Source organism: Chrysemys picta, chromosome 1 (assembly GCF_011386835.1).
Source record: "Chrysemys picta bellii isolate R12L10 chromosome 1, ASM1138683v2, whole genome shotgun sequence".
Lineage (NCBI taxonomy): Eukaryota > Metazoa > Chordata > Testudines > Emydidae > Chrysemys > Chrysemys picta.
In genome coordinates, this window is record NC_088791.1 from 257,723,315 (window position 1) to 257,743,522 (window position 20,208).

The following is a 20,208-nucleotide window of genomic DNA, read 5'->3' on the forward strand; positions in this document are numbered from 1 at the left end:
AATTTAAGACAATACAACTGCGAAAGAGCATGTGGTTAAGTATCACTTCCACATTGACACAAACTTCCACAGAGCTATATCCCACAATTCCTGGGGCCTGTTTGTTCGGGGCCTGTTTGTTCCAGTCCTTCTACCTGCTCACTTCCCACTCACCTCTTTTGCCCCAGTCCTATCGACTCACTTCCCGCTCACCCCTCTGCACCAAAAGCTACCTGCCAGTCAATATACCCCTGCTCTGCATTTAACCCTTAATTCAAACACAGCCTGTTCCATTTTCCACATAGCTCTGCCAAACAGCATTACAAGATGCGTATTCAGCGTACTGCTAGTTACCCAGAGGTGCACTCCAGGGTTCTTGTTAACATTTAAGTTCAGAAAGGAGCATGATTTTGGGAGAGGCACCCAAAATCCACAATTCCTTGAGATCCTATCAGAGAAGCTGGTGGAGGAGAGGGATCAACTGGACTGGTGTGCACTGCAGGGAGTGCATCAAGACACCTTAAAACCCTCTACTGCAACACTAAGGATGGTGCCCGCAGGTCCAGCAACTCACCCTCCACCTGTCCTTATTACAAGGAGTTTGAATGGGTGCTCATCACTGCCCCAAGCACAGGGCAGAGCCCACAGCCTTGAACAACATGCTTCTGAACAGGGATGAAGTCCCAGGTATGGCCTCCCTCATTTGCATGTCCTGGCACCGAAGGGTCAGGGCAAGCTCCCTATATGGTTCTAAGGTGGTCTGCTTCCACATGCACAAGTTCTGAAGCCACTGGTGGTCGTCTCAGGTCTGCATAACGATGTGATCCCACCATGCTATGCTAATTGTCTTGTACAATGGGATCGGTCGATACATGAGGAATCTGCAGCGATTGCAGCAAGGGACAGGTGTCTCCAGACTGCCATGAATGAGTTCCCCTCCATGTCCTGTGTCCTTCACCATTCAGAAACTGCTGCTGAAATGCCATCTATCATTTGGTAGAACCTCTTGCCTGCTGCATGGACAGTTCAGCCACAAGTAGGGGCAGCTCTTCCACAAACACTGGCTCCAGGGTGGGATTAAAAAAATTAAAATAAAAAAAAATTGGATTTTTAAAAATTTGTTTTGATTAAATGCTTTTTGAGGGAAAAAACCTATCTAGAGATAGTTTTAATTAAGATGAGATATCTTCTAAGCTATAATGTATCATGGAATACGGATTATAAAAATTCTAATTCTATAGTATGAGACAATATATTCCTGTAACGTTTAAGAAGTTTTGTAAATGAGTTCCAATAGTTCATGGATTAGAGACCCAATCTTATGCAGTTCCAGAGGCAACTGTATAGATTATTTAGGTTAACGTTTCTATTTACCCAGTGGGACTCAGTGCTCAGTCTAGAAGATACCATCGGAGAATCTTAGTTTTGCAGTTCTCAAACTGTGGATTTGTGTCTCCAGAGATGAAAGCATTTTTGCTGTTAACAAGCAAGTTAAATAAATATATAGAGGTGAGAAATAACAGACCTCAACCCTATTGTCCCTCTGCAAATTTGTGTACACGGAGTCAATCCCTTACCTCTCTCTAAAAGTGCAAAGTTAAGTTCAATGAATAGAAGATCGTTGGGGGTGGAATAGATCTGGACAAGGAGAAGAAGTCTGGAGATAAATGTGAGAAGGGAGGGACAGGCCGTAGAAACAAAAATGAAACTGTTTGAGAGCAGCATATTCCAGAAGTCTTGAAGTCTGAGTGTAGCTTTCATTGATTTGAGATCTAGATTACCATTCTCTCACTAGAAATGAAAACCTATAATGACAGCAGGTCGTAGAAGAGACCCACTTTGGGAATATTTTAATGAAGTTCCTCTACCTGGGGGTAAGAGAGGCATGTATGCAAAATGCAAACAGTGCAACAAAGAAATGCAAGGCCTGGTTGCCCAAATGAAACAACATCATGAGAAGTGTTCCTTCAATGCAGCTTCCTCCTGAGAAGAGGATGAAAGGAACATGTCTTAACATGCAGGATCTTCAGGCAGGTTGGTAAACTTTTTTAGTTCATACTTCTTTCTTAAGGACTGCCTGTCTTCCTTATGGCCTATTCTTGAATTCTCATGTTTGAGCAAAAAATATAGTTGTTACTCTATGGTACTATCATTTTAGATGCAGTTGTGATAAAAAATAAATAGCTGAAATAGGCAGATCTTCCTTTTACAATTTCACCTTTAAAGTAGTACTGAGTGTCAATGAATGCAATGAGTAATACAAAATGAGCAGTATGGTAATAATAATTAAATAACTGCATTGACTTATGTTGTTTAGGCAAATCCATCCTCAACATACAGGATTCTGAAGACTAGAAATGATGGTGATCTTGAAGGTGGATATAGTTTGAAATTGCAAAATACTTCCGAAACAACCACTTTGCAGCAGCTGTTCTGAAAAAAGTGGGAGGAACCAAGCTAACTCTCCCACAAGATGTGCGACGGAACTCAGTAATGGACTGTTTTGAGCACTATATCAAGAACTGGCCTAATCTGACAACAGTTTGTGAACAAAATCGTGAAAAAATAGATGGCACTGTCACAGCCAAAGTTCTCAACATTGGGCTTAAGAGAAATGTTGAACACATGCTGAGTATCCTGAAGCCTATTTCTATAGCCTTGAACAAAATGCAGGGAAATAGCTGTTTTATTGCTGACGCTGTTGAAATTTGGAAGGAACTGAGTGAGATCTTAAAAAGAGAAATATGCAATACCAGAGTTAAATTACAAGCATTAAAAAAACAACAACAACGAGACAAACACTATCTCCAGCTCATTTTCTTGAGAATATTTTCAATACTCGGTACCAGGGTCAAACCTTAACTGCTGAAGAAGAGGAGTTGACTATGACATTGACATCCAGCAATCATCCCTCCATAATGCCAACTATAATAAACTTCAGAGCCAAGGGTGAACCATTCAAGAAATACATGTTTGCTGATAATGTTTTAAAGAAAGTCACACCAGTGAACTGGTGGAAGTCAGTTAAGCACTTGGATTCAGAGACTGTTGAAGTGATAATCTCACTTTTAACAGTAGTAGCTTCTTCCAGTGTAGAAAAAATATTTTCTTCCTTTGGACTAATTCATTCCAAATTGAGAAATCGTTTGGGACCTCAAAAAGCACGAAAGCTTGTTTTTCCTTTTCCAGATTATGAACAAACAGGAAAATAAAGGTGAAGATGACGGAGTTAGCTGCAGAAGCCAATATTTTAAGTTTCTCATGTTGACCTGGCTGACGTAGTCAAATTTTTTTTTTAATATTTCATTTAAACTATTTTAAACACAGTTTTAACAAAAACAAACCTGATTTTAAAAAAACTTGAATGTTTAGCTAAATTAAAAATATTATATTTTTGCTGTTGAAGAAAAAAATCCAGAATACATAACAGTGTTGTTTTAGTTTAAATAAAACAATTTAAACATCTGTCTGGTGAGGTAAATGAAATAACCAAACAATCATTCATTTTCTGATATATCTGTAAAACTAATCTGAAAAGTTTTCAAAATAAATCAGTTTAAAAATGTATAGTGTGTACCTTCTAAAAATGAAACCTACATCTATCTCTGAGTTGTGAAGAATACGTATTAAGGTTATAACAACCAAAAAGAATGCACTTTTATGTAGAAATCCTTGATTAAATCAAGTCTTCCTGACTAGTGATTTAAATCAAATGCAGCCTGACTGGATGCATGACATGGCCTCAGCTGGAACACACAGAAGTGAGAAGCGTGCAGAGCTGGAAGTGCTTCAACTAAATAAGTTGATGGGCTAAAATCACTTCTGCACAGAGGCCCAGGAAGGACAGAAAATATATCACACGCTGATTCCTAGAGTAGCTCCAAATAGCAAGGCGTTAAGAAATCTGGGATACGTGTCCAGAAACCATAGCATCAGATCCACATAACTGCAACGTCTGTGTGAACATGGCTATAGGGCAAGAGTTGTGAGAGGCTGTGCACTGTGGATACCCAGAGGCAGGCTTGGCTAGCATGTATGTGGGCACAGTCTAGCCAGAACATGGGTACACACTGCAGCATAGGAACATATATAAACTGTGGGAGCTGCATTTTAACACTTTCTCTGTAAGTGCTTTTGAATCATGCAAGTGATATTTCAGCTACTAATGTTAGAATTTATCTAATCCCTCTCAACAAAAGGAACATTTCTTGGCTTGTGCACTCACTAGCTCTTTTTCGTTAACCTATTTTATTTTCTTGAAAACCTATTGGGTGTGTCACTTTCAATCTTTGTTTCATTGAAAACTGCTGTGCTTTTACCTCACTCCTGACTCTTGGTAGCACTGGTCTAGCAGCTTAGCCTTGTCCAAACAAGTAAATTTCTTCAGACAACAATCCAGCTCCTTCTGAAATTAAGTGGATTATTTACGTAATGTAAACAACACACAGTTAATTATGTTTCCAAGCTTGCCCACCCATTTTGTGGGGGAAAATTCTCAGTGCAATAGTATAAATGTTAGCATTCTTAACATTTTTGTATCTCCTACCCAATGACAAAAAGGTAGTATTTGCTTCTCTTTGCTCACTAACACAGAATCCATCAAGGGCCATTGGAAGCTGTGCCCACACAAAGTCTAATATTTCTTGCACACACAAAGTTTCCCATCATTCAGCACATGTGTAAGTGTTTGCAGGGTCAGGACATAAAACCCTAACCCTTGTAAACAGGACTGAGGTTATGGGCTTGTGTACATGGGGAAATTCACCACCACAACTGTACCGATATAATTATATCACTATAATCTCTGTGTGTATGCTCTTATTCCAATGTCTTTTTTGGTTTAGCTTATGTCACTTTCAACATTAAATGTAATGATTTCTGATTTTTTTTAAACTTACTATGGTTACAAGTCTATACTTAAGATTACTAAACCTAAAAAGGTTAAAATACTTAAATGAAAAAATTTAAAAAGGATCCTAAAACTGCAGAAGTTGGCATGGAGACTAATGGTTAGTACAGTAGTAATCAAAATTACTTTTAGCTAGCATTTTTTAACAAAATGCCTTTATTTAAAGTTGGTGTCCCCCCTTATTAACCACAGATCAAGTCCCCATTTAAAGTTGCATGATTGGCAAAGTATTTCCATTAGCAGCTGCAGACCTGCATTAGTTTTAATTTCTGTAAAGCACTGTAGTATTATGACATCTTGATCATACAACTATCCCACAGTGCACCTATTACACATGTGAAAGAGTTACAATAATAGAAGATGTAAGAGTATACGGAAACAGAAAAAAAGGAGAAGCATGTGTGGATCTACTGGTAGCAGTGCTGACTGAAGTCAACTAAGGAAGTTCAAGCTGGATTCTATTCTGCTTCAGTTATCCACAAATTGTACATTTAGGTCTGATTGCAGAATCTCTGTTACAGGTTATAATGTAAGCTACAAAAGTGTCAGTTAAATTTTCCGATCCCAACTGAATTTGGGATCTGACGGTAAGATCAGTTTTTGACCGATTAGCTAAGCAAATCTGATAGGAATTTAATAAATGTGAGAAACCATAATAGCTAATTATTTAAATTTAAAAAATCCTTAAGTGGGGAAACAGTGAATGGCATAATGCAGATAATGTTTAGCTGACTTTCAATAAGGATTATGCTCTTAAATCACTTTGGTCCATGTGAAAATTCCACCCTCAATCTTTAAGTTTCCCTACTACATCCAACGAAATGAAGAGAAAATAATCTTCTATGACGAGTTATAAAGCACGTGTACAGGGAATTATTACCTGGGAATTTAGAAATCTTCATTGAAATGAGAATTGTGTTTTTCCAAAATGTATTTCCCCCCACCCATTATAATATTTACCTCTACCTTAGAAACTCAAATGACAGCTTGCATGGATAATGTAATGAACATACTTACATGATTAAATGTTGTTGCTAAGCCCTGACTACATTAAGAAAGATGGAAATATGGTTGTGGCCCTATTATATTATATTACAAGGGGTTTTCTTCAACATATCTATATATAGAGATAGAGAAAACAAGTGTCTGTGTTGGAGAACCATGATTTAACCTCGGTTAATACTTAGGCTTAAACATGGTTCTTTGACAGTTATTTTCGTCTACACAGGCAGGAATAAACCCAGCTATAAGATGGTTTGGCCACAGGTATGTCCTCATCCACACTGACATCTCAAAAATTTCAGATTGCTGTACTGCCATTAGTGCAGCTCAACTAGTGGTAGCATTAATGTACACTGGTCACTTATATTTCAACCAGTGTCGCCCAACCATTCTCAGACCAGAACTCAAAACAGATGGCCCATATACCCTAATTCACCAAGCACTGCTATTATGACAAAAGCTACAAGGGTGGCAATACAGCCGGGGAGATGCAATGGAAATGACAGGGTAGATGAGGCCTAGGCATCACAGCGTTCCTTAAATAAATACAGAGTTTTTGTACTGAGGAAGGGGTTTGTGCTCTGCTATCTCCAACTGGTGTGGGAAGGTAAGTAAAATCTATGCAGTCATCTGTTGAGCTAAATTTTGTATTTAGTTAAACACATATGTAGTGTGCACACACTGTAGGATCCCTCTTTGCCAATTAATTGATTAGTAAAGTACTTTTAAGAAAGGATTTTGTGGGTGACATTCAAGTACCAGCTACCTCCCTCACAGCCACAGGGTTATACTAAGGACAGTCCCTCGCCTGCACTGGAATTAGCAGCCTGGCACATTTCAGACAGGAAAATTGCAAACTTGTCTGTACCACAAAGCCCCCAGGAGGATCATCATCTCCTGCCGGCCCTGCTCCCATCCTCCACCCTCGGGACCAAGCCGAGCTTCAGCCCACGGCCAGTGCAAGCGGCTGGGTTTGGAGGCCCCGATACCAGAGATGAGTTTCCAGGACACGGGGAACAGCGGCGAGAAAACCCCCGCCCGGCAATTTCTAATTAGCGAGACACCGATTAACGCCCCCGTCCCGCCAGGCCACGGGCAGCCGCAGGGGGCGAGGGGAGGGGGCAGCCGGGCAGGCAGGCAGAGGCTGGCGGAGGGCTGGGTGGGGCAGGGAAGCCGGGCTGGCGGCTGCAGGGCGGGGGCACGGGGCAGGGCGGCTCCCAGGCGGCGGGGAGGGAGGGAGGGGGGTCACCTCTTGACGCGGATGATCTGGTCGCGCATGGGGCGGATGTCCTGGAAGCTCTGCTGGTTGACCAGGCTGTAGACCAGGATGAAGCCCTGGCCGTTCTTGATGTACAGGTCCCGCATGGAGGCGAACTGCTCGGTGCCGGCCGTGTCCAGGATCTCCAGCACCGAGGGCGACGCGTCCACCTCGATCTCCTTGCGGTAGAAATCCTCGATGGTGGGGTCGTACTTCTCGATGAAGGTGCCGGTGACGAACTGCACCGTGAGCGCCGACTTCCCCACCCCGCCCGAGCCCAGCACCACCACCTTGTACTCGCGCATCCTCCCGTCCGGCGCCCGCCCGCCGCCGCCGCCGCCAGCGCGAGCCGCTCACCCCCCGGCCATGGGCGCGCCCCCGCTCTGCCCCCGCCCCGCTCTCGCCCGGGCGGCGGACGCTCCTGCCGCGACAGCTCCTCCTGGGCGGCGCTGCCGGTGGTGGGGCCGCGCGCTCACGGGCGGCGGTGCAGCGAGGCGGAGATCCCGCCCCTTATTCCTCTGTCGCCAAGGAAACAACCCGCCAACCAGCCAACGCGAGCCACGCCGCCACGTGACCCGGAGCAAAGTTGCCCCGCCAATCACAGGGCAAGGGAGCGGCGCACATGAGGCTGCCACCAGCTTCCTCCTCTTCCACTGTAGCTTAGGAAACAGCGACCCGCCTCCAACCCTCCTTCGGACATGCGCTTCCCCAACGGCCAACCGGAGGCCAGGCGTTTGTCACGCGCACGACCGAGTGAGCCAATCAGAGAAGGGCAGGAGAGAATGGCTGGCACGAAGCGCGGTGGCGGTTTTCGCAACGGAAGCTGCTTGCGCTGCGGGCATGGTGGCTGCTCCTTGGCGCTGGTAGCGCGGCACGCGCAGTTCCGCGCACGAGGCGGCTTGCAGGTGTCGGGGCGGGGGCCCCACGCGGCTCCAGGGTCCGCTGGTGCCTGCGCCTGACCCGGGCTCTGCAGGCGGCCCAAGTAGCCAGGGGCTGGGTTGGGTTGCGAAGGTGTGGTACCATAGCCAGCCAAAGGCAGTGCAGCGCCTCTCTATGGCCCGTGTTATTTAACAGGAGGCTGCCAACAACAGTCCTGGCCTGGATCTTGCAGGCTTGTGCGTGAGCGGCCGCCTGTAATGCAAGGGGGCTACGCTACTGTGTGTGTACGTGTTCGCAGGCCTGGGATCGTAGGCGTAAAACACGTTTCTTTGCCTTTGTTTCTAATCACAGTTTAGGGCTAAATCCCACTTTGGATTTAGCAGATGCGCACATTTGGAGGAAGAGAGCTAAGCAGGGAAGAACAAATGAAGGAGATAGCTGGAAAGGAAGAATACTTGCCTTGAACATTCTGGCAAAATTCTCACTTTTGGGTTTTGTTTGCCCTAACAAAAGACAAGTGGAAGGCCCCAGTCTCTGAAATTGTTGATCTGCAAGGTCAGCGGTAGTGGTTGAAGGTGGTGAGCAAGCAGTGCTTAATTTGTACCAGCACCTCAAGGCTTGGAAGTTCATAGCCCTAGTAGCTCCAGGCTTCCTGCATCAGTTATAAATGTAAAAAAATTTCTTGAGCCCCAGTACCTCTTTCATTACAAATTAAGCAGTGGGCTCAAGACTCTCCCACTTGTGATTTAGGAGTTTAAGCCCTGCCCTTAAGAGTCTTCTGGTTGGGTCCTTTTTGACTGCAGTCAGCAAATGAACTCACTTTAGGTGAGGCTCTGCTTTTCATCCTGTCTAGCTTTTAGTCAGCTTTGAGTAGCCTTTTGTGTCTCTACTTTTCAGACAAATCCAATTTTGTTTCCTTGTTAATTTTATTTTTAGGCCTCCATGCCTTGTGGTTGATGCTAAGCAGGGAGTCTTTGGTCTCTGGAGACCTTGGAGAACCCTTGCCTAGTAGTCAGGTGTTCTTGTACTTTCAATGTCTACATGTCTGGTGCTTCATCTCAATGTTTTGCTGTGGCACTTTGATTCCTTTTTTCCTCACACCTTCTTTCTTCTGCGGCTTCAGTTTTGAACTTTGAAGCTTTTTGCTTCAAGGATCTCATTTTGTCTTTTAGGAGGTTGTCATACCCCAATCTCTCAAGAAGGAGGAAGACTGCTCATTTGCATGTAGTGAGGTTCATGTGGCAAAAGGATATCCAACTAATGATCTGTAGCTAATGAGAATGTTCAGTGCATCTTCTGCCTGGGAATTGGACATGGGCACATGGCTGAGTGCTCAGGTCGTGGCTTCCAGTCAGATCAGAATTGAGTAGTCTAAACCATATGCCAAAGCGTGGCTTATACCTCATATGCCAAATTCTGTTCAGATAGCATTCAGAGGCTCTCTGCTACCTTGCATGAGACAGGCCAGGACTCTCCTAGCTCTGAAAGATTTGACCATTTTGAGACCATGCATCATTGTGGAGCAATAAGCAGAGAGGTCGCTAAGTGTAACAGATGGCCAAATAATATGTTTCTGGTCTGAAGAGACCAACAGAAACAAAAAAATCACTGTCACGGAGACGAGCAGTGGCACTTCTACAAGTGTCAGCACTTGTAGTGCTAAAACTGTACTTAACAATCTTGGCTATCATTTCCCGAACGATTCTTGAACAGTGTAGACAAACCTGGCTAGTATTTTGAGGGTGGCTCCAAACAGGTTTGGTGCCTTTATGCCAGCATTGATGCCAATGTCCTGTTGAGCTCGAGCTCCAGTGTACTAATGGAGATCAGATATCAGAGCACCATGGTGTTCCATGGGTTTGCATTGCAATATGGCTGCATAAAAAGACTGCACTTTAACGGCCTCATTTTCAAAAGTGCTGAGCCCCCACCAGCAAGTGTTAGGAAAGTAGTAGTGTTGAAACCCTTTTCTATTTGGCCCTCTCAAAAAATCCACTGTTAGTACAAATGGAAGGAGGACATGTAAGGTAGCATACCCTAGAAGAGAGGGAAACAAAGACAGTTGTTACAACAACTTATTGCTGGCCATGCAGTGTTCAGTTATTTGCATAATGTCTTCTCAGCAAGAACAAGTATTCTCCTTGGTGTTCTGCGCTTGGGGAATGAAGAGTATACCTGTTCTTAGGTCTTCAGCCTCTCCTTACCCTAGCAGGACTCAGTTCTCTCTCCCTTTATAGAAATAAATAAATATAGAGCCTCTTGGGCTCTGTGCCAGTTCTACTGGACTCAGCTGCTCATGCACATTACCTGCACCCTTTTTATTCCTTGTCTCAGGGAGTAGTTGGCAACCAGCAGCAAGGAAAATTTGGGTCAAATTGAGGGGGGAAGAGACTTTTCCTGGCAGAGAGGAGGTGGCACCAGTCAGGACTTCAGGCAGACATCTCTGTCACATCCATACAGGCAGAAAGGCTCTCTCTTCCCCAGCACAGCATCCCTATTAGCCCCTCCAACTTGTTGGAAGATATCTAATCCCGAGGTGCCATCTTGCTGGGATTTGGCTAGTTTCCAAACAGCTAAAAAGGTTTTGTGTGTACTTATTTTGGGCAGTTTTACAGTCTGTCTCACAATTTATTCTTCTTTTTAGAGTTTATGTTTGTAGTGTCACACTTCAAGCCAGAAGACAGTTTCTGCAGTCTGTGGCTAACCACATAGTTTTATGATTCAATACAATTTCTCAACAAATGTTGATTTTTAGCTTCTGCTGACAACATAATGTCACAATTTCTTGCTAGATATTATACCAGTCTGTCTTCATCTAAGATAATGTATCTAGTTCTTATATTTTTCCTCTTATACAAAGTCTTTATCAATTTCTCTGGGCTCATACTGCATACAAGCTTTGTTGTTCATGCAACAAAAATTACACTATTAAAATTAAAGTTGTGACAGAAAACCATAAAAGCAAAGAACTGCATAGCTATGGATGAAAGATTCCCTCTAATATGAGTACAACAGGTTGTATAAAATAAAGGGCCATCTACTTTACAAGAATTGTGCTAGAAAACTCTTATTTTCCACTCAGTTATAATGTAGATTTTTTTTTAGTCAGCAAGGACGGAAAAACACTGCTGAACCGTATTTTTCTGTCCATGCTGGCAATCAAATTTGTCATAATGTGGATTGCCCTGAGCCATACACTAGCAGTTTTTTTTTTTTTTGAAGCATAGATAGGTCTTTAGTTCACATTGTTAGAGGAAACAATGTTTAATTATTTCCCTAACCCTTTTTGTTGAATGCACTGGTATTCTTATTAGATCCAAAAAAAAATTAAGTTTAATCCACAGGTTAAGCTCCTGGAAGAAAAGATGACTGGGTTTTTTCTCTCTCACATACACTTTTTAAAAGGAAGAGCACAAAACAGATGCTTTTATGAACACATTAGGGCACGGTTCTACTTTGTTTTATACTGCCTAAGGCTACAATGAGTTCTGGGTGAGTAGACCCTTGCATCTATGCAGAGCCCCTTCAAAGCAAACGGGGCTTCATGCATGCAAACAAGTCCATCTACCCTGGGTTTATGGCAAAATCAGGATCCAAATTTGCAATGAAGGAATGTAAATTGTTAGCACTAGCACATGCAGATGTCAAAGGACTTTCTAAACAGTAATGAATTAAGCCGCATAACATCCTTTGCAATAGATAAGTATGCCTATTTTACTGTTAGGTAAATTGAGGCACAGAAAGGTTAAGGCCCAGCTCCACAAAAGGGGGAGGAGGATGTTCTCCCTTATAACCGTTAGCCTAGTGGGTACAGTACTCACCCAGGATGTGGAAGATTCCCAGTTTACGTTCTCCCTATGCCTGATGATGAGAAGAGGTTTGAACAGGGATCTGCCACCTCTTAATGAGTGCTTTAACCACTGGACTATGAAATATTCTGATATGGGTCTTCCTCAATCTCTTCTATTGAAGTTGTTCCACTGTAATTAAATGAATAATGAAATCTGAAATAGGCCAGAAAAATTTTGTGACTCTATGGGCTTGCTGGTTAGAGCAATGACCTATATGGCTGTGCCAGGAAAAAACCCAGGTCTCCCAACTCCATGTCATGAACTTTAATCACTGGACCATGCATTCATTGGTTTACTATCTGATTTGGCAAGCTTTGTTGTATAATTTAAGATTGAAGATGGTTTTACTTTAAACAAAGTAAGCTTATTTATTTCTAAATTTCCTAAAATATCACTCTCAGCAAATTTAAATCTGATGTTTTTCATTAGTAAATCCTAATTTTAGAGAATTTAAGATACAAAAAAAAAAAAAAAAGCCAGCTAAATTGTAAAAGGGGACATAAGAAGTGCCAGACTGGATCAGACCCATGGTTAAGGCTATGATGAGGTCACAGATTCTGTGATTTTTAAGAGATGTCCGTGAGTTTGGGATTCAGTCCCAGGGGCGGGGCTTGGGGAGAGAGCCCCACCTTCACCCCCTGCTTCACCTCAGTGGGCCACCCAGCCTGTGGGTCAGTGTCAATGCCTCTGCCTTACATTGTAAAAACTTTGTTAAATTGCTACACATTTTTGTTGTTGCCATGACTATACCCTGATTTTGTACATTTTTCCCATGACTTTTCTGTGAATTTTGCCTAATTTTACCATGACAAATTCATATCCATGCCCATGGTTCATCTAGTCCAGTAACCTGTCTCCAGCAGTGGCCAGCACCAGACACATCACACAAAGGTGTAAGAACCCTTTAGTAAGCAGATATGGGATAATGTTCCTAACTCCTATTAAAGATTGGTGCAAGCCCTGACCATAAGGTTTTTCTCTCGCCCCCCACCCCATACCCTTTTTAGCATTAACTGTTAGAACTTTGGATGTTCTTATTAGCCATGAAAATGTCCAATTCCTTTTTGAGTCTTGCAACGCTCTTGCCAGCAGTGGCATCTAGTGGCATTGTATTTCAGTCAATGTATGTATTGTGTTAAAGTGTTTATACTATTCCTAATTTTATATATTTTTATCATGTCTTAATCATCTCCTGTCTCATGTAAGCAATCTGCATCTTTTCAGTCTCTCTTCATGTGAGAGTTTTCCCATGCCTTTAATCATTCGCAGCTCCTTTCTGACTCCCTCCTGTTCTTCAATATCCTTTTTGATCTCTATGCTCCAGGCATAGTGGGTGTGCCATAGGTAGTTAGCAGTGGGGGAAGGAGTTCTTTTCTTCTCATGGTACTCACTTTTGTTCCTCACTGGTTCTCAGAGGATCCTCTAGAGTGAAGCTTAAACCTGTCACCAATAAAGACTTGCACTGCACCACAATCCCGACTCCTTCATTTGCTTTACTATTTATCTGATTCAATAAATACTTAACTTTTAAACAATTATTTAGAAGTACAATTTCAAATATATGCAGCATAATAGCAGTAGCAGGCACATGAAACTTTTCCCTCAGCAATAATTTAGTGTTCTTGTCAGAAAAACTATTCAGATTTAATCCTATCATTTATTTCACATGGTGCCCAGATTAGTACTGTTGCAAATCAGCAAAGCTTTCTATTATCACCTAATTATTGCTTGCTCTTGATTTTACAGAGTATCCAAGTAATGGATGGAATCACAGAGCTCAAATAACTACAATGGTTTGAAAAAAATACGAACCCTTGATCCAGTCAAATACCCATCTGTGTCAGGTGATAAGGTCATTGTATTTAATTGAAGCCCTCAGTTACATTTAAAAAAGAAATTACCCTTTTTTTTTTTTTTTTAGCTGCACAGGAACATTTGATCATGCCATTTCTCAGAGCTCTAGTAAAATGTAGATAAAAATACAGTGTATTAGCCAGTGACTTGATTTTGTTGTTTTAGTGTTTTTTCAGGGTCTGTTGCTGATATAGCGTGGTGCTTTCAACAAAGCTTTGTTTCTCATACACGCAAGAAAGAACCCTCAGTCATGTTAATAGTTTTAATGAAAAGCTTCCACCCAATATCTAATTGATCTGAGAAATACATATCTATCTGCCAAAGAAGTTAGGTTAAATGTCTGCGTGACCGTGTTCGCTGTGGGGGTATCCTGAGACTGCTCAATCAGGGCAAACTGCAAATAGGGCAGATGATCCCCCAAACAGGTGGTTTATTCGGTAATTAAATTTCACCAAGCCAGTAACCAAACAGCTTCTGTAATACCTTACTGGCTACCAAGAAATACAGTCCTCTGTAAGCAATCCAGCCTTTGGCTCCCAGCCAAGTCTAACAGAGGGGGGCTCACTTAAAACCTTACTCACCCTATATAAAGTTCTACCAATCACAAGAGATCGGACACATTACCTACCAGGACAATGAATATTTCATTCGTTATTAGCTAAATCTAATATTTATTGAAAAAGAAAGGAAAGAGATACTGTGGTTAAACTATCATTGCACATACAGATACAAAGTTCTTAGGTCAGTTTTATAGCAGAGGTAGTGATGCTGCTGATTTGTAAAAGTCCCTCTAGAATCAGATCCAATAGGCAGCCCATGAACAGAGTTTGATCAAATTCTTCCATGAGAATTTGTAGGGATAATCCAGAATAGACCTGGAGACCTCAGTCTTGCAACATAGACTTTCCCTGACAACCTTTAAGCAGATCTGAGATTGTAAAGATCAGACCCACAAGATCCTTTTTAGTTGAAGTTCAGATCATAAGCCTCTTGGCAGCAAATGACCACAGCAGGCATTCCTTGGATGAAGAATAGGTAATGTACATTGTTGCTTTGAAATAAATCTCTATTTCCTAGGCATACACTGATAACTAGTTCTATTCATTAGCATTTGACAATTAATCATTCAAACAATTCGTAGGTAGTTTACTATAAACTTCGAAGAGAAATAAAGACAATGATATTATTACACCACAAGTTCCATTTAAATGTAAATATCCCTTTTTGATCTCTGAATCAATAGAATATAGTGATGAAATATAGACAGGAACAAAAGTTTAGCATCTACAAGCTAATTCGATCACATTGTTAAACTTCTAACAAGGTATAGGTAAACACAGACAAATACAGTTAGTATCTATTTCTGATTCTCTAACAATACAGGCCCTACATTTCAACAATTCTAGTTTATATAACATGGCTTTGCTAACTATCTATAAGGAAAGGCCCTGTTTACCATAGCAATACTATTCTAATGTGTCCTTAAGGGTTATTTTCAAGTCAAGCAGCCTATTGGTTGCTAAACCCTTGCTGGCTCAGCATCACAGTCTGATATTTAGATGCAGCTTCAGGACTGAAGACGTCAGTTTCAAAGTATATAAAGATACATAACAAAATAAACTGAAAATGGCTAATTTGTGACTTCATGGCTTTTTTGCTTCGGATGTTCAAAAGAAATCAATTCAATATAAGATTTATGAGGAAGTGAGACAATGAATAGTCTGGTTTCGTTAGGTTGCCAGAGTCTGAGTATTCACCACAAGTCACACTGCTAATTTTTTTGAGTCAGACTTAAAAGGAAATGTTTAACTCCTTATTTTATAGAACAGGATTAGCAGCAGCAGTGTCGTACATTTCATAAGAATTGGATTTGTAAGCATTGCCAACAGAAGATCACAGATACTGCACCTATTTCCCCTCCTTCAATCAGTTTTTTTTTATCATTTAGTTTTAATGCAGTGAGATCTTTAAAGACTGGAGTAGTTATGTTCTAGGGAAAGTACAACAAGGTGAGCTAAAATAACCACAGTTTAAATTAGCTTTTAAAATAGGTTCCCCCCCCCCCCCCCCCCCCAATAAACAGATAGTTATCCTCATTTCTCAGACATGGTCTACAGACAAACTTGCATAGATTTAATTAAATTGTTTCCTAAAACTGATTTAGTTATTTCAGGACAAGTCTATTTGTGGAAATGCTTCTTTTGGAATAAAAGTGGCTAGCATCAATTTGCCTATTGATCTTTAGCCACTTTATTCCAAAATAAAAGTCTTGCATACAGACTTGCACTGAAATAGTTAAATTAATTTTGATTCACACTGTTACAACCATGAATGAGCTCCCCCTTGTGGATGCTCATCAGGCTGCTATAACAGACCAAACTTGGGGACGGTCTGGAACTAGATGGAATCCAGTCACTGTATCAAGCTCTGGGCTTCTATGCACACTTTCTGGGTGCAGAGCCTTTATCTAGCAACTCTTCCTGGAATATGGGACACTGTAGTCCAATTTGTGACAGGATCCCTGGGGTACAAGCTGGGATTGGGTACCACTGTGCCCGCTTAACTTTCCAGCCTGGGCTGTGTCTCACAATGTTTTGCTAGTGACAAGCAGCAAACCCCTCCAGGTGTTATCACTCAGTACAACAGCATGTGGAGCCCCACACCCAGCTAAATTGCATGACTGCTCCCTGGGACACTCACAAATCACACAGAGAATTCCCCCCCTCCCAAGCTCCCTAACCCTGCATGCCCCCAGACTATATGACTTGCCCCAGTCAGAAGCCTGACCAATGTAAGTTCATTACCTACTCTGACCCTCCCTCAATGAGGAGAGGACATGTACCAGCCTTTGTAAACTGAGCTGAGATTCCCAAGCACTTTAATCAAAACCCACTGTTTTAGGTAAAATATAAAACAGGTTTATTAACTACAGAAAGATAGATTTTAAGTGATTATAGCCACAAAAGATCAGAGACAGTTACCAAAGAAAATAAAAGGTAAGAACACAATCTCAATCTTAAACCTTATTAGACTGCGGTATTTGGATCAAGCAATTTTTCTTATCCCACTAGATACGGCAGGTAAGTTACAGTCCTTAATACACAGGCATTCCCTTTAAGCCTGGGACCAATCTCCTCAGTTCAAGTCTTTGTCTTCCCAGCATTGTTGGTGCTTTCCCCTGTGCATGTGTCTATACGCAAACACATGCATTCAATGAAGGGCAAATAATCTATATTTAACCATGTGATTTTTTTGGGGGAGGAGGGAATAAAAGGCCCAAGATATCCTTAGTTGTAGTATTTCCTCCAAACAGGAAGTCCTGGGGCCAGAACCTCAGCAGGTATAAATTGGCATAGCTCTATTGTCTTCAGTGAATCTACAATTAGTTTATAATCAGTCGAGGGTCTGGCCTCTGGAATTTGTGGGTCAACTGTACAAACATGAGTGTGCGTGTACCCTTCAACCGGTCATGTTCAAATAAATAATAATAAAGGTCCATTTCTGCCCTCGTTTACACATCTGCCTCTCCTTGATTTAAAGTGCATTCCATGAAGTAAATGAGAGAAGATTGTAGTCAGCTCTTATATTGCTCTGTAACTACTGTATAGCTCAAAATGCTTCATAAAAGTACCTTAACTTTCATTAGCTTCATTTTCAGATGGGGAAACTGAGGCACAACAATGTTAAGTGATTTACTCAAGGTCAAGTGAGTCAGTGGTAGAGCAGGGAACAGAACACAGGTCTTCAGATTTATAATCCTGTGTCTATCTACTGAATGATGCTGCCTCCCTAAGTGTGGGACAATGGTTCAGAATGAAAAAACACAAAATAAATTATAGTACAAGAAGCTTTAAATGATGTGGGACAAATTTAGCATAAATAACAAGATCTTAGCATCAAATTCACAATGTCAATAATTTACGGTAATGAAAATAAAGAGTCCTTAAGATGAGGGTGGAGCAGAGACGAATTTTAGTCTAAAGTAAGGGATGCCCTCCACCTGCATCTCCACTGAGGATAGTTGAGAATTTTCAGAGTGTTTTTCCAAAACAGTCCATTAAAGAGTTTAATCTGGTTTAGAACATTGAGATGGAAAGATCAAAAAAGAGGGGAGCTACAGGAAGAAAAATGATGGTTCCTTAAAAAGTTAAAACCAGTAAGAAGAGAGTTTGTTCTTATTAACATCATAGCATGGAAAAAAGGTGACTACACATTCCACTCCTGGGTACTGCACAGAAATTTTTTTCTTTATTTGAAAACATCTGCTGGGGAAAGCAGGAATCAAAGATTCTCCCAATATCAGACCATTATTGCCCAATTACAATGAGGTGGTTGCCTTGGGTGGGAGTGAAGGGAGGAAAAACTGGAATTCAAACATATTCCAACTGAAAGGCAAAATGTAACACAAATGACTGAGTAATTGAAAAAGTTCAAGGATATAAATGATGAACCCAAACATTGCTTGGAAAAAGGCCCTAGTGCAAGTGGAAATCAAACACTGTATGGAAAATGCACAGCAGTGGAACAGGAATACAAAGCAATTCCTCTTCAAGATTTAATAGCTGTACAAGCAGAGCTGGAAGCAGTACTAATCACCAAAAAAGAAAAAAAAAATCGGCCTTTTTTTCCCCTTTAGGGTTTATTTAGAAACAAATACAAAGTACAGCTCTAAATGGATGAAATGTTATACAAGCCGTCTGGAACTTTTCCTAACACTTAAAAGAAAAGAAATGTGTTCCATGGCTATAATGTAACAACTGGGGAGTTGTGAGTACTTAGGGTTTTTGTCTGAAAGCTCTGTGTGGAGGCTGAATGAATAGCTGTAGCAGTGAGACAATAATGAGTGGGTGGAGCTGAAGCAGACAAAGACCTACGACTTGGGAAACACAGTGAGCCAAGAACAGGGAAGATCAGCCGACAGAGGGAATTCTGGGAGGAAGAGACTAAAGTTTATAGACACTGACAAGTCCCAACAAGTGAGGATACTCCTATGAAGAAATAACACAGTTGGGATATTGAATGGATAACGAAAGAACCAAGGTGAGCCAATGTGGAATTTTCTCGATGTTTGTTTTCCGGAACAAAATACAGAAGGGCCATATTGGTATCACGTCCGCAGCAGTTCCCCTCTTCTGAAGTGAAAGATCTAGGGGCTTGAGCAACAGCTAGAGGCACTGAAACTAATGGAGCAATCCAAATGAAGTTTCATGTATTTTAAGGCCAGCAGAGACCATTAGGTCATCTTGCCAGACCTTCTGTATATCATAGGCCATTATATGTCACTCAGATATCCCTGTGTTGAGTTAAATTAAAGCATTTCACTACTCAGGAGACTAAATGTTGTATGTCACTGGCAGAGAACAGGAGAGAGACTGGGGTGCCCCCCCAGTGCCCAAGGCCCCTGCAATAGCAATGAATTGATTGGGTGAGATTTTCCCAGATTCTTCCAGCAGGCAATCCAAACCCCATGCTGCAGAGGAAGGCAAAAACTCCTAAGGTCTGTGCCAGTCTGACCCAGGGGAAAATTCCTTCTCAGACCCAGTTAGGTGATCAGTTTGACCTTGAGCATGTGACTGAACACACCAGCCAGAGAAAGATGATTCTCTATACCATTGCAGAGCACTGGTCCAATGTGACCTAACAGTATTCCAGTGCAAGCGGCTCACTGATATCTGATAGTAAGTTTCAGATGGCCTGACCAGTTCAGTGTACCCCAACTCAGTGGTTATAACCTGTATCTAAAAGGTGTAATGTGAGATATCAATAGAAAGCCAATACCATACTGATTATTAATAGTATAGTGTGGTGTATACATGGAGGACAAAGTCAAAATTATACATTTATTGGAAATTATGTTTTCAGTGTGTGTGTGCAGGTAGGGCTAAAGTTACCCACCCTCAACAAAGGAATGTGGTTCTGCCACCTTGAGGTATTTCCAGCATACATTAAGAGACAATGGGAACGCAATTTACATAGAAGGCAAACAGGACCATCAAGGGGAGGAGATAACCACTCCATGTCACCTTTTTCAGAACTTTGGGGGGTACTCTTCAGAAGGATCCATTTCAATGGTGCAGTGGGCTATAAAAGAGAGGGACAAAGAACCCCAAGTTATCTGTCACTTAAGACAACAAAGGAACCAAGCACTTTGGACTTTGTGGGACAGCCTGGCCAAGGGGGTGGCCAGCCATCTTGCTGGAAGGTAGATTGGTAAGGAAACTACCTTGAACAAAGTCTGTAGCTTGTTTTCATTCTTAGCCTCTAGAAAGTGTTTTTCACTTTTATTTGCTTGTAACCATGTCTAACCCTATCCTTTATACTTCAACTCACTTCAAATCCTATCTCCTTTTGTTCATGAACTTGTTTTACTTTTATTCTAAACCGGCCCAGTGCTGTGTTTGATTTAAAGTGAATGTTAACGCCAGTTAATGTGGCAAGCTGCTGGGTATTGTATCTGCAAAGGAACAAACAAACCT

At 41.7% G+C, this 20,208-nt stretch overlaps 1 protein-coding gene across 1 annotated transcript in view; it reads right to left on the bottom strand.

The window, feature by feature from the left end:
- RAP2A (RAP2A, member of RAS oncogene family) overlaps nucleotides 1–7,748 on the bottom strand; it is a 35,425-nt gene extending 27,677 nt beyond the window's left edge. The window contains exon 1 of the mRNA XM_005287029.3: nucleotides 7,140–7,748. Coding sequence (XP_005287086.2) covers nucleotides 7,140–7,453 — 314 coding nt within the window. The 5' untranslated portion in view covers nucleotides 7,454–7,748. The remainder of the gene's footprint in view (nucleotides 1–7,139) is intronic.
- Between the last annotated feature and the right edge of the window lie 12,460 nt (nucleotides 7,749–20,208).